The sequence below is a fragment of the Cucumis sativus genome, chromosome 7, assembly GCF_000004075.3.
Source record: "Cucumis sativus cultivar 9930 chromosome 7, Cucumber_9930_V3, whole genome shotgun sequence".
Lineage (NCBI taxonomy): Eukaryota > Viridiplantae > Streptophyta > Magnoliopsida > Cucurbitales > Cucurbitaceae > Cucumis > Cucumis sativus.
The window spans coordinates 14,565,266-14,577,497 of NC_026661.2; the positions used below are offsets into that span (position 1 = coordinate 14,565,266).

General features: G+C 33.9%; 1 protein-coding gene across 1 annotated transcript; it reads right to left on the minus strand.

Moving 5' to 3' along the window:
- Positions 1-5,427: 5,427 nt before the first annotated feature.
- LOC101208871 (phospholipase A1 PLIP1, chloroplastic) lies at positions 5,428-10,833 on the minus strand. Its single transcript, XM_004139687.3, has 6 exons — positions 10,359-10,833; positions 8,056-8,783; positions 7,200-7,682; positions 6,692-6,751; positions 6,195-6,611; positions 5,428-6,086 (listed from the first exon to the last, which is right to left on the minus strand). Exons 2-6 carry the CDS (start codon positions 8,698-8,700, stop codon positions 5,664-5,666), a joined length of 2,028 nt encoding a protein of 675 aa, XP_004139735.1. The 5' UTR covers positions 8,701-8,783; positions 10,359-10,833; the 3' UTR covers positions 5,428-5,663.
- Positions 10,834-12,232: the final 1,399 nt, after the last annotated feature.

Consider the following 12,232-nt stretch of genomic DNA (forward strand, 5'->3'; position numbering starts at 1 on the left):
TTTGCTTCTTCACTTCCTTTTTCAAAATCTTGAATTTTTGAGCTCGAATGCAACTATTACTTGCAACATTGATCATTAGTGTTGATGAAATCTGTTTTGTCATCTTTGCTTTATCTTTTAGAATTGAGACTTTACGACTTTGCAGTTAATTTTCAATAACAATGAGATATTTTGGAAATGAGTACCTTTTTTTTATGGATCAACTCTATCTAGTTCCTGTATTTAGTCTGAAACAACACGTTTCGGTAGAGTTTTTGGATCGAGGTGAAACAGCATATTGCTTGATCAATAGAATTACTTTTATGTCGTGCCAACTTGGTTCAGATAATTGTTCAGATAATTGAAACTTACCTCTGGTCACTTTTTTTCTTTCAAAATAAAAGAATCATAGTCTTAGCATTTGAAGCAGTAAATTAATTAATTAACTATCAACAGAATTAAAAGTAGTAATTAAAAACTCACAAGTTGGAATACAAAAAGGTTAATAGTACGATCACTGAGAATTTAAAGATTTTTTCTTTTATTATATTAAGTAAACTTTTAAATATAGTATGAAAATAAATTAGTAAATTAATCGTATCGTGTTTGCCAACTTAAAATAAAAATCTATAGAATTTTTAAAAAGCAAATGAAGTAACTTAAAAGGGTTAACGATTCCAAATTTGACAAAATAGTTTGGACTCGTTTAGTAATCTTGTCAGCTTCGTTTGGTAGTTGTTTCGTTTTTGTTTTTGAAAAGTAAACCTATTTCCTTTCCATGTTTTTACATATCTCTTAAATAAAAGGTTTGAGTTCTTAACCAAATTAAAAATAACAAAAACAACTTTTTTTTTTAGTTTTACAAAATCGGATTGATTTTTTAAACTATTGGTAAAATGTAGATAACAAGAAAAAAAAAGTTGAGGTGGACTTAACACTTATAGACTTCATTTTCAAAGACAAACTAGAAAAAAATGGTTGTCAACCGGAGTTTAATTTTCTTCCTTCTTTCTACGTGGATAACTCTATTGTTTTTAATCTTTGAGTTCAAATCTTATGCGATGTAAATTTATACGACACATTATTTTTTAAAACTTATTTTATATGGAAATAGAATGAAAAATAATATTAAAAAATACTCTTGCTACTATTCCTCATCAATCCATAGCCTAACTTGTCAATCAATCTATCAAATTATTTGTTTGGAAGGCCTTTAGTTTAACATATTAGCAATCTCTGTTGTAGGAAGATGATGAATGCGTATTGGTTGTGCTTCAATTTTATCTTTGAACAAATGCTCATCAACCTCGTATTTTGTTCTATCATTAGAATTGAATTATGGGCGATAGAAATGATGACTTTATTCTTATAATAAATATGTATAGATGTAGTAAAAGAAGTCTTCAACTCTTCAAGTACCCCTTTGATCCATATGTGGCCTCACGGTCATATTTTTCCAAGATGTGTTTACCTATGGTTATATGTTCAGAATATCTCCAGTTTATCTTATCTTTATATTGCATATCTAGTTCAGGCAATTGCCTTTCTTTTTAAGTCATAAAACTTGGGTGTGACATTTCGACATTTTCATATGCAAGCCTACCAAAGCTGAAAATATTCAAAATGTACTATAGGGGAGACATACCAGTTGAACCCCCGCCCAAACATTAGTTTTACTCTTTGCAAGCACCCCTTTTTCCTTGCAACTGACCATCTTTAATGCTTATTGTAACGTCTATTTCAATGTATTTCTTTCCTTCCCGCATTTTATAAACAAATTTCCCAAGAATGCCTAGGAAGGTTATGACATATGTCGACGTTACCCACAACTTTTGGATTTTGATCGGCTAACTTGTTCATCGAGTTAGAATAAGTGCTGCACAATCCTCCGTCTTGAGGTTGAAACGCTATGATTGTGACAAGTGGTATCAGAGCCAAATTGGCTAATTGACAATTGAGACAGAAAGATGTCGACTGCGAAACAGATGGGGAAGACCCATAATGAACGATTGATGGAAATCGAAGAGCAGATGCTCTATCTGGTGGAAGTTCCTGATTCCATCAGCTCATTAGAAACCCGACTTGATGAAATATCAAAGAAAGTCGATGCCATTAATGCGGTGTCCGATTGTCTGGACGGATTACCCATACAAGATTTATTGACTAGAGTTGACACGCTAGAGTCACAAGTCATGAGAACTGGAAATGTTACCTACGAGCGTGGGAACAGTTCATTGGGCTTTGCTGCCCAGATGGAGGAGCGAGTTATGGAGCTAGATAACTCCTAGAAGGATATAATGGAAATGATAAACGACATGACAGAAGATTTTCGAGCCACCCTGGATGTCGTTAGAAATGAAATCACAGAGGTGAACACGAAGGTGAACCTTACAATGTGAGTGTTGGCAAATCAAGCTCCAGTTGAAGGAGCGATTACAATTGGCAAGATAAAGATCCCGAAACCCAAGCCCTTCTGTGGGGCAAGGGATGCAAAGGCATTGGAAAACTTTATCTTCGATATTGAGCAGTAGTTTAAAGTTACGAACACCGTTACAGAAGAAGCCAAAGTGACAATGGCAACCATGCATCTATTTAAAGATGCAAAGTTATGGTGGAGGTCCCGATATGTTGACATTCAGAAAGGGCGTTGCATAATAGACACTTGGGACAACTTAAAGAAAGAACTTCGTTCGCAGTTTTTCTCCGAGAATGTTGAAATTCTAGCTCGACGGAAACTGCGGAAATTAAAGCACACTGGAACCATTCAGGAGTATGTCAAGCAATTTGCGGGGCTAATGTTGGACATATCCGATATGACCGAAAATGAAAAAATCTTTAGTTTTGTTGAAGGGCTGAAGCCGTGGGCAAGAACTAAGGTAAACGAGTAGAGGGTTTAAGACCTTGCATCGGCCTATGCAACAGCTGAGCGTTTGTTTGATCTTTCTAGTGACGCTCAAGAGACGAGGCATCATCAAAGCTCTTCACCTGGAAAAGACAGAAACAACCGACCGAATTCTCCCGAAGCTGTCAGGGGAAATAGAAGTCTCGGTAAAGACCGCAAGCCTTCCTAGTCAAATACGGGGAACACCTCGCGAAGACCCAATGGTCAAAGGGCATCCCATATTTCTATTAGTTGCTATATATGTAACGGGCCACATCGGGCAAGGGAATGTTCGGACAAATCGGCCTTCTATGCCTGTCAGGCCTCTTTAGCTGCAAACTCAGATGATACGTCGAGTCAACCAAAGAAGGAAGTTGGACAAGTAGAGGAAGTTCAAAATGTCAGAGTGGGAGCCATAAGAGTCTTGTCATCCCTTCAGAAGAAAACGAGGGACACAAGTGGACGTAGAAAGGGGGCCTAATATATGTTGACACCTGGATCAACCGAAAGCATGCAAGGAGCACTATGGTCGACTCCTGTGCAGCTCATAATTTTATAACAGTGGCCGAAGTCGGACGACTAAACTTTCATTGGAAGAAGGATATATAAAAAATGAAGGCCGTGAATTCTATAGCTCTACCCGTCGTTGGAGTAGTGAAACGAGCATTGATACAGTTGGGAGGATGGAGCGGCTTTGTTGATTTCATAGTTGTAGGCATGGATGACTTTGATGGAATTCTTTTGGAGTGATCATGATGGAATTCTTTCTCGAACATCAAGTAATCATGATGCCTGCAACTAGATGTTTGGTGATCACGGGGTCTACCCCCACCGTTGTGCAGACAGACCTTCGACAACCCAAAGGACTGAGAAGGATCTCAGCCATGCAATTGAGAGAGGACCGTGTTTAGGAAGACACAAGGTGTGTCGTGGAGAGATGTTGTGATGGGAAACGTGATAGTTTTTTCATGTCAGAAAACATAATAGCACTACCACTTCCAAGTAAACGTCTAGTTTTTCTTTTAGTAAATCCATTTTGTTGATTAGGAGTATCTCGACATGTAGATTGATGAATAGTTCCTTTGTCTTTAAAAAATTCACCAAAAAACTCATTAAAGTACTCAGTTTCATTATCAGATTATAAAACACAAATTTTGATTTGAAATTAGGACCCTAAACATTTGTATCAATTAAATAAAAAGGTTTCGAAACCCGGTAAGATTTTGAAAAATATGTGGACGGATGATTTTTTTTCGAAAAAAATATAACTTTGAAGATCGAAACATAAACAATTAGTTCAAGTGAATAAATTTGGAAATAATTATTTGGGATAAGAAAAACTAGGATGTACTAATGTATGATACTACTAAGATATCTTGAGTTATTTTATTTCCAAAAGAACCTCTTCATCAAAACAGTAAAGACCATCAAGCATCCTAACACTCCCAATCATCCTCCTCAAATCTTGATCCTGGAAAATGCAATGAGATCCATAGAATGTAAAAGGACAGCTAGAATCTTTGGAACATGTTAGACAAACATAGAAATATTTTAAGTCAATTTAATAATTCATCTTTTTGCAATATAAGAGAAACTACCATTCATCATTCTAATTTTCTCATTACCATATGATAGAAAGTACAAATTAAAAAAGGAAGAATAACCTGTGACTTAGAGAGGTGTGGCGCTTGAGATGCAAACTAACCTGCGGCTGCGATGCAACGTCTAACGAAGATCAATACGATCGATAACTGAGAGCCATCGTTCGACAAAGCTTTGAGCTACTAGATTTTTTTAAAAAACTAGGTTTTCTTTAGGTTTTAGAGCAAATTAACCTTGCTTTGATACCATGTAGAAATTAGAGGAAAAGAAATATTAATCTCCTTTTTCTGTTATTGAATATGTGTAATTTAGTCATACATGTACCAAGAGATTCTAGATTTAAATCTCTCACACTTAACGTATGTGTAAAAATAAAAGACTAAGTGCATATATATTAAGAAAGAAAATGTATTCTATTAAAAATAAAAGGAAATTGTTATGAATAACACAAAAAAAAAACTATTTACAAAATGTAGCAAAATTTTCAAAATAATTTGGATGAATTTTGCTATATTTTGTAAATAGTTTCAATATTTTGTTAAAAATGATTATTTTGGTCTACCGTGAATGATTTTAAATATAAGATTTTCTTATCGATAAAAGTATAAAAATTTGCTATTTGAATTCACATCTCTTTCACATACATTATTATTTACACAACGTAATATTTGTCAAATCATGTGATCAAAGTGTTCATTCACATGTTAGTAATTTGTTTTATCCCAGGAGACGATTATTCACGACACATTAATTACTTTGGAGAAAACAAAATTGCCTTGAAAGAAAACATTGTCATCAAACTTAGATCTTTCAAACAAAAAAAAAAGTTTATAAAAACTATTTGTTTGTTTCAATTTTTAGAAAACAAAAAAGCTTTTTTCAAAACAGAAAAAGAAAAACATATTTTAAAAAATTAAAAACTAAAAATTAAAAAGAAAGAAAGAAAGAAAGAAAGAAAGAAAGGGTTACCAAATGGGCTATATGAGCAATGTTTTCTTTTTCCTCTCCAATTACTTATCCCCCTTTTTTTTTTTTGTATAACTATTTTACAAAAGACCTATAAGAATAAATATTTTTTTTCCCTTTTTGGAAAAATATATTATTGTATGCATTTACAGAGGTTGATTTACAAGATGATTACCAAGCTGAAAACTGAGCCATCCATCTTCAACAAGCAAGGCAGAGCTCATGAAAAATGGTCTCAAACACCTGTCATTATCTCATTGGACAGCAAACTATTATTATTGTCCAAATTTCCATCATGGCTCCATAGCTCTGGAGATGGTGAAGCAAGTAATGGCCATAACAATTTCCTCTGATTTCTGACTTTTCCAACAGCCATCTTTGTGTGTTGTTTAAGAACCCCATTCAAAGCCTTTAGATAGAAACTTGAGTCATGGTCTCTTAAAATGGTGCCCTCTGACCCATAGGCTGTAGGGTCACTGAGTGTCTCAAGTGGATGAGGGCAATTTAGAAAAGCCCTAAGAAGGCCTTTGGAGTATCCATTTTGGGTGCTATCTAAAGTATAGAGAGCACTTCCTTGAGGAAGCATAGGATGAGGGGGAGATGACATCTCATCAGGTTGCAAAATGAATAGCTTACCCAATGGAGAGTATAGTAATTTCTGCATAAAAATAAATGTAAAGTAAACTTGAAATTTGAAATCAGCTACACATTCTGTATAATTTCACCTAAAACAGCATAAGAGAAAGCAGATTCTAAGAATGCTTACACTTTTGTTGAGGCAAGAATGCGAGCGAAACGATCCACTCAATCGCTTGAGTACAGCAGCGACATGGTTAGGATAGTTGCAGGAGAAGGCCCTTGGAACAATATCTCGATGCATTATGATGCAATGAATGTTGTCCTCATCCAAACCCAATTCATTTAGAATCTTGTGTCCACCACAGAACACAAATGGAGAGCCAAAAGTGACCACTGGTTGAAGCATAGTAGGTTTGACAATCCCATTCTTCAGTAGCATCAAATGCACCAAAAGGGAAAGACTGCCTCCAAGAGAATGGCCAGTAAACTGAAACCTTGCATGGGCTCCATATTTTTTTAAATGGTCTATAATTTCTGGCATGAATTGTTTGTATATTCCCTTTGCAGCTTCATATATTCCTCTATGAACAAGCACATCTGTCCCCTATATTAAGTTCATTTTTAATTAATAAAATTTCATGAAGTTTTCACTTCTGACTTAGCAATAATAGAGGCATACTTTACCTCAAATTTGGTGGGCTCGAAAAAAAGATTTGCTTGCCAAGATGCCAAGGAATCTGATCCCTGTATTTCAGACAAACTAATTGGTTAAATTATATGTTTGGTCTCTAAACATTTTTTGGTTGGGCCTATCAGTGTCACTTTATACTTAAAAAGGTTTCTTTTGATTTTTGAACTTTCAAGCTTGTATTTGTTTAGTTCCTATACATTAAAAAGATTCTTATGGGCGGTTTAATGGTTAATATAATATCTAATAAATCTTTATCATAAACTTCTGTTAGTTTAACAATGATGGTGTCAACCACTTGAGCCTACCCAAAACCAATCCTTGGATAATAAAATCAACATGTTCAAATTTAAATTTACGGTGTTAGTCACAAAGACTATTATACATGATATTGAAAGTTTAGGAACCTATTCAAAACTGCTTAAAGAGACTGGATAGACCAACCTTAAAAGTTCATGAATCTATTAGAAACAATTCTTAAAGTGAATAGATTGGAGAAAGCACCTGAATAATGAAGCATCGAGTTAAGGTGTCGGTATCGTCACAAACAAACCATTCACAAGGAGAAGAGTGAAGAGATTGGAGGTCTTTTGCAGCCTCCTGTTTCTGCACCTCCTCAGCAGCAACCACAGCAGTCATTGTTGAAGCTGCAACATAGGCAGCTACCTCAGGATTATACACTCGAGTCGAACCGTCTCCCTTTTCTTGTGATTCCAAAGGATGGGATGAAGTATTCTTGACTCTAGAGTGAACATAAGATGCAGCTGTTGCAGCAATCTCATAAGCAACAGTTGTGGGGATTTCTTGTGTCCTCTCCAGCTTCAAGGCTTCCACTGAACAAGATTCACCAACGTTGAAGGCCTCATCAGAAATACAAGTTGAGTGCTGATCAAGTTTTTCTTTGATATTAATGGCTGCTGCTTCTGCTTTCTTGTGCAAGGAGGACGTAACAAATTGCAGGCCATGGTATATTTCCAGATCCTCTGCCTGTAATTAAAATAGTGGAATTTAATGGATACCAAAATATACATTTGACATTGTAATCTAAGACACAGCTACAAAGCACAGCCAGTTTAGTTTTAGTTTGGAGAACGTGTCCATGTACGGCATCTGAGTGACACTCCTATATCTAAATACTCATTGAACACACAATAATCACGATTCAAACACTAATTGTATAATCTGAATGAGTATGACACTTATCATATCAAACACTTTGTTATGCATAATAAATAAACATAAATAGCAATCTATACTGTACATAAGAGTCATATATATACAAATGTATATTTTAATAACTACGCCCAGAAAATAACGAGTCACCGTGTCAGTGTCTCCGTAGGAAAAAAATGCATAGTACCTTGATATTTGGTATAACGTATGCCATGTTTGACAGGAAAGCCAACTGAGAGAACACCTTGGTATCAGACACTGGAACCCTAATCAAATATCTTGCAAATGATTCAGTGTCAAAAGTAAGCCCTTCTTCATCTTCAGAGTCATAATAATCCACTTCACAGCCACCATCATCTCCACCACATAAACTCTCAGCGGATTCATCATGATCTGCATAAAGATCATTCTCAAGTCCTCCTTTTTGCTGCTTTAACCGCCAACGACTTCGAATCTCCAACAATCTCTCTATCCAGTTTGCTCTTTTTGTCACCTCCTCTTCAGTAGTGAGATTCTTTGAGGTTTCCTCCATGTCAAACAAAAATGATCTGACCGCATTAGGAAGAAAAGACCCTGAGAATTTCAAAGGAAAAATCCCCATTCCCGTAGAGTTGTTATTTTTGTTTTTTGGCTTTGGCTGTGTTGAAGTGGCATGGATTTTATTTGCAGAGTAACAAATCTGGTTATCAGAATAAGATCTTTTGATGCAAGCTCGTTCTCTGACGTCCTTGCTTGAATGCGAACGACGAAGCATGCTATATTCTTTGAAAATGATCTCTTTTGTCATTGAAGCGGCTGGAGAATTGCCAATAGCCACTGAAGTACAAGCCATGATGATTCTTGAAGAACTGTCAGTTGATGATGGACCAAAGAAACTATTTGTGTTTATTAGACCCTCTTCACAACAAGGGATTCCTGAAAAAGGAAGACAAGAAGAAGCCATGTCAATAAGCAATAGAGATGGAAATGAAATTGCAAGGAAGCTGAAAAATTTAAACAATCTCGTACTCCATTGATCTTATATGAAGAGGTTATATAGAAATGAGAAAGAATTTAATAATCAATCAGATCTTTGGTTTGTCCGTATGGTCCTTAGAAATAGAAATTGATGACATCCTATTTCAATGGAGCAGTGATCTTCTTGTTAGTAACGAAAGTATGCGGAAAAAAATTTTGAACCCCACTAAGGCTACGCATCTAATTGTTGAATTTATGCATAAGAGAGAGGTGATTAAATATATATGTTAGGTAGAAAAGGATAAGTGGGTTTCTCACCAATAACAAAGACAGCTAAAATCCAAATCCTGTTGCTAACACCTATGTTTAAATTCAACCGTTTACAAAGATAACAAATGTAAAATCAACATAGAACACTACAAAAATTTTGACTACCAAAAAAGACCGGACTGTTTTGGATATTCCCTTTGTTGCTAATTTTACTATGCAAAAGAGCATCTGATCTTAGCAATATACTCTGATTTGAAACACTTGAAAGAATAAACGATACTACTAAGGTGCATCTCTCTTTTCAGTGGTCCGACAAACAAAAGGCAACAACACATTAAATTATGTGAGTAGAGGTAAAGATTGTTGGAACAACACCCGTTTTACTCTCAATGTTGAAGTCAAGTAAAAGTAGAGAGGACCAGAAGATTATGAAAGTGTGGTTAAAAAAAGACTTGAACGGCTGTCAAAATCCCTCTTTCTTTTCCGTAGCCCATAAGACAAAATTGTTTGGCAATTATGCAAGCGGGGGCTAACCACAATGAAATTTTCAGTCTCGAAATTTGATGTAGCTCAAGGATCTTGAGACTGCAAAAATTGTGGATACTACCCATACAAACAAGATGCATGCCCATAAGAAGTTGCTTGACAATTACGCAAGGGGGGTCAACCACAATGGAATGACCCACAAGAATCATTTTCAGTCTCCAAATCCGATGTAGTTCAAGGTTCTTGAGACTGCAAAAAATGTAGATACTACCTATACAAACAATATTCATGCCCATAAGATAAATGTGGGCGATGAACAAAACATGTTGAAACGACCCATGCATTTTCACTCTCGTGAGTGAAAGCAACTCAAATCAAATGCAGGGGAATTTCGAAATCGAATTGTGGGAAACAAAGAAAGGACGGAGAATACAGGGGCTGAATCGTATGAAACGAAGAAAGAAAGAAAGGAGGGTATAGGGGGTGATGAACAATGAAAAGGTTCGAAATCCGAATCAACTATCAGTCACCTCAACTACTTTCTCTCGAAACTATCGATCTTAAATTAATTCCCAACAACTAAAAACACCGACATTGTTGAAAACAGAGGTTTTCCCAAAAGAGAAAAAAAGCCTCACAAACTCCAACATTAAACAAATCAAACCGATAATAGCAAAGTGACTGAACCCCATATAAATCGATCAAACAAACATCACATGCTGCGAAAAAGAAGAAGAACAATAAATAAGAATGTAGCATCTAAATCACATATCATACCCGGATTCCTCCAGAATCTGATTGCTCCACCAATGCAAATGCAAGGGAGAGCGGAAGGATTTGAGTTGGCGGTGAATAAGAAGAGAAATTGAATCAAAAGAAAATTGTGAATGTGGGTATCAGAGTTTTTGTTTGATTTATAATTTGGTGGGGTTCGTGTCCAATTTATATGAACATTGTTGACAGAGAGAGGAGTGAAAATGGTGTTTTTGCCATTGTTATATATACATACACAATGGAATGAAGAAGAAGAAGAAGAAGAAGAAGAAGCAACAACGGACTATTTCTTTCATTTTCTTTTTTGAAACAAAATTTAAATAACTAATAAAAATTTAATATTCAAATTAATTAGCTACATTATGATCCCTCTAACCTTTTTCATTTATCTTTCTCGATACTATATAAAAAGATGGAGAAGAAGAAACTTTTGCTTCGCTCATTCACCCTCATTTTCACAAATTGATATCAAGTCATAGAGAGGATCATAAAACCATTTAATTTTGTGATGGAGATATAGAACTGCCTAATATATATATATATATATATATATATATATATATATATATATATATATATATATATATATATTATGTTGATTGAAGTTAGTTTGATTTTTTTTCTCACCATATTAATCATTCAATAAATTACAATTAAATGAAGTCTAATAACAAAAATTTGTAATTCTATTGGGTCATAAATAAAAATCATTTTCAACAAAATAAATGAAGTAAAATCATTTTCAACAAAATAAATGAGGTAGAAAAAATTAAAAAGAGAATTTTTAAAAATAGTAGATTTGACTGTGATCACTTGTCCATAAAGTACATACACATGTCAGTTGAGCTAAACATTTTAGATGATTTTTTTATATTATTTGTTCAACTTTTAAACTCTTATTGATTAAAAAAATGTGATATCATATGTACCAATTTTTTATAACTCTTTTTGTTGATCTTTATTACTTACTTTGAAAGAATTTTGGACAAAATACTGTTTATCGGTGAGATTTGGTGTTTCTCCCAATTTTGCTCCAAAATGTTTTGATTTTAGTATTGAATTAACATAGCAAATATATAAGGGTAGTAATAATAAATAATAGTAATAATTTCTTTTTTTTAAAATCTCATTCACCTCCTCTCTCTCTCTCCTTGTCCTATCACATCAATTTGTTTTTGTTTTTAAGATAATTAACACTATTACATATATTGTTGTTAAATATAAAAAGAACGAAAAGAAAATATTACAAATATAATAAAATATCATAATACAAAAAACAAAGAAGATAAATAAAATTACTTTCTAACTTCAATAACTATAAATAAGTTTATAAGATTTATTTGAATACTTACTCGGTCTACAAATGACAATGAGTAGATGAAACTTTGTCATCTATCAAAAAATTGCATTTAAAAAAAAATCAAATGTTCGTTTCAAACTTCTAAAACCCATCCTTTTTAGAAAAGAAAAAAACTAATACTAAAAATCCAATATTTATCTCTCATTCAAAAGAGGAAAAAAAAAAGAAAAAGAAAAAGAAAAAACATAATAAAACAAACAAACCCACCGTAAAAACACAATAAAACAAAACAAAAATATTAAAATAAAATATGCTTTGGAAATGAAATTACGTTAAGAACTTTAATAAAGCTGACCAATCAATTTCAGTTTGTAGCATAATTTGATGCCAATTATAGAGATTTTGATGTATTTGTAATAATTTTTCATTTACGGTGTAATTGATGTTAGAGATAACACGAAGTCATGTTGATCCAAAAGTTTAAAAAAATTAATGAAAAAGGTAAAACAGAAAAATGACATGGAAGCATGAGTTTGATGTTAAGAAATGAACACATTTGATTGAATTGGTCATAATT

Excerpts from the sequence above, each read along its gene's own strand:
- LOC101208871 (XM_004139687.3), bottom strand. The coding sequence starts at position 8,700 with ATGGCTTGTACTTCAGTGGCTATTGGCAATTCTCCAGCCGCTTCAATG. Across the intron at positions 6,612-6,691 it reads TCGAGCCCACCAAATTTGAG|GGGACAGATGTGCTTGTTCA; the intron begins GTAAAGTATGCC and ends AACTTAATATAG. Across the intron at positions 6,087-6,194 it reads ATTCTTGCCTCAACAAAAGT|AAATTACTATACTCTCCATT; the intron begins GTAAGCATTCTT and ends ATTTTTATGCAG.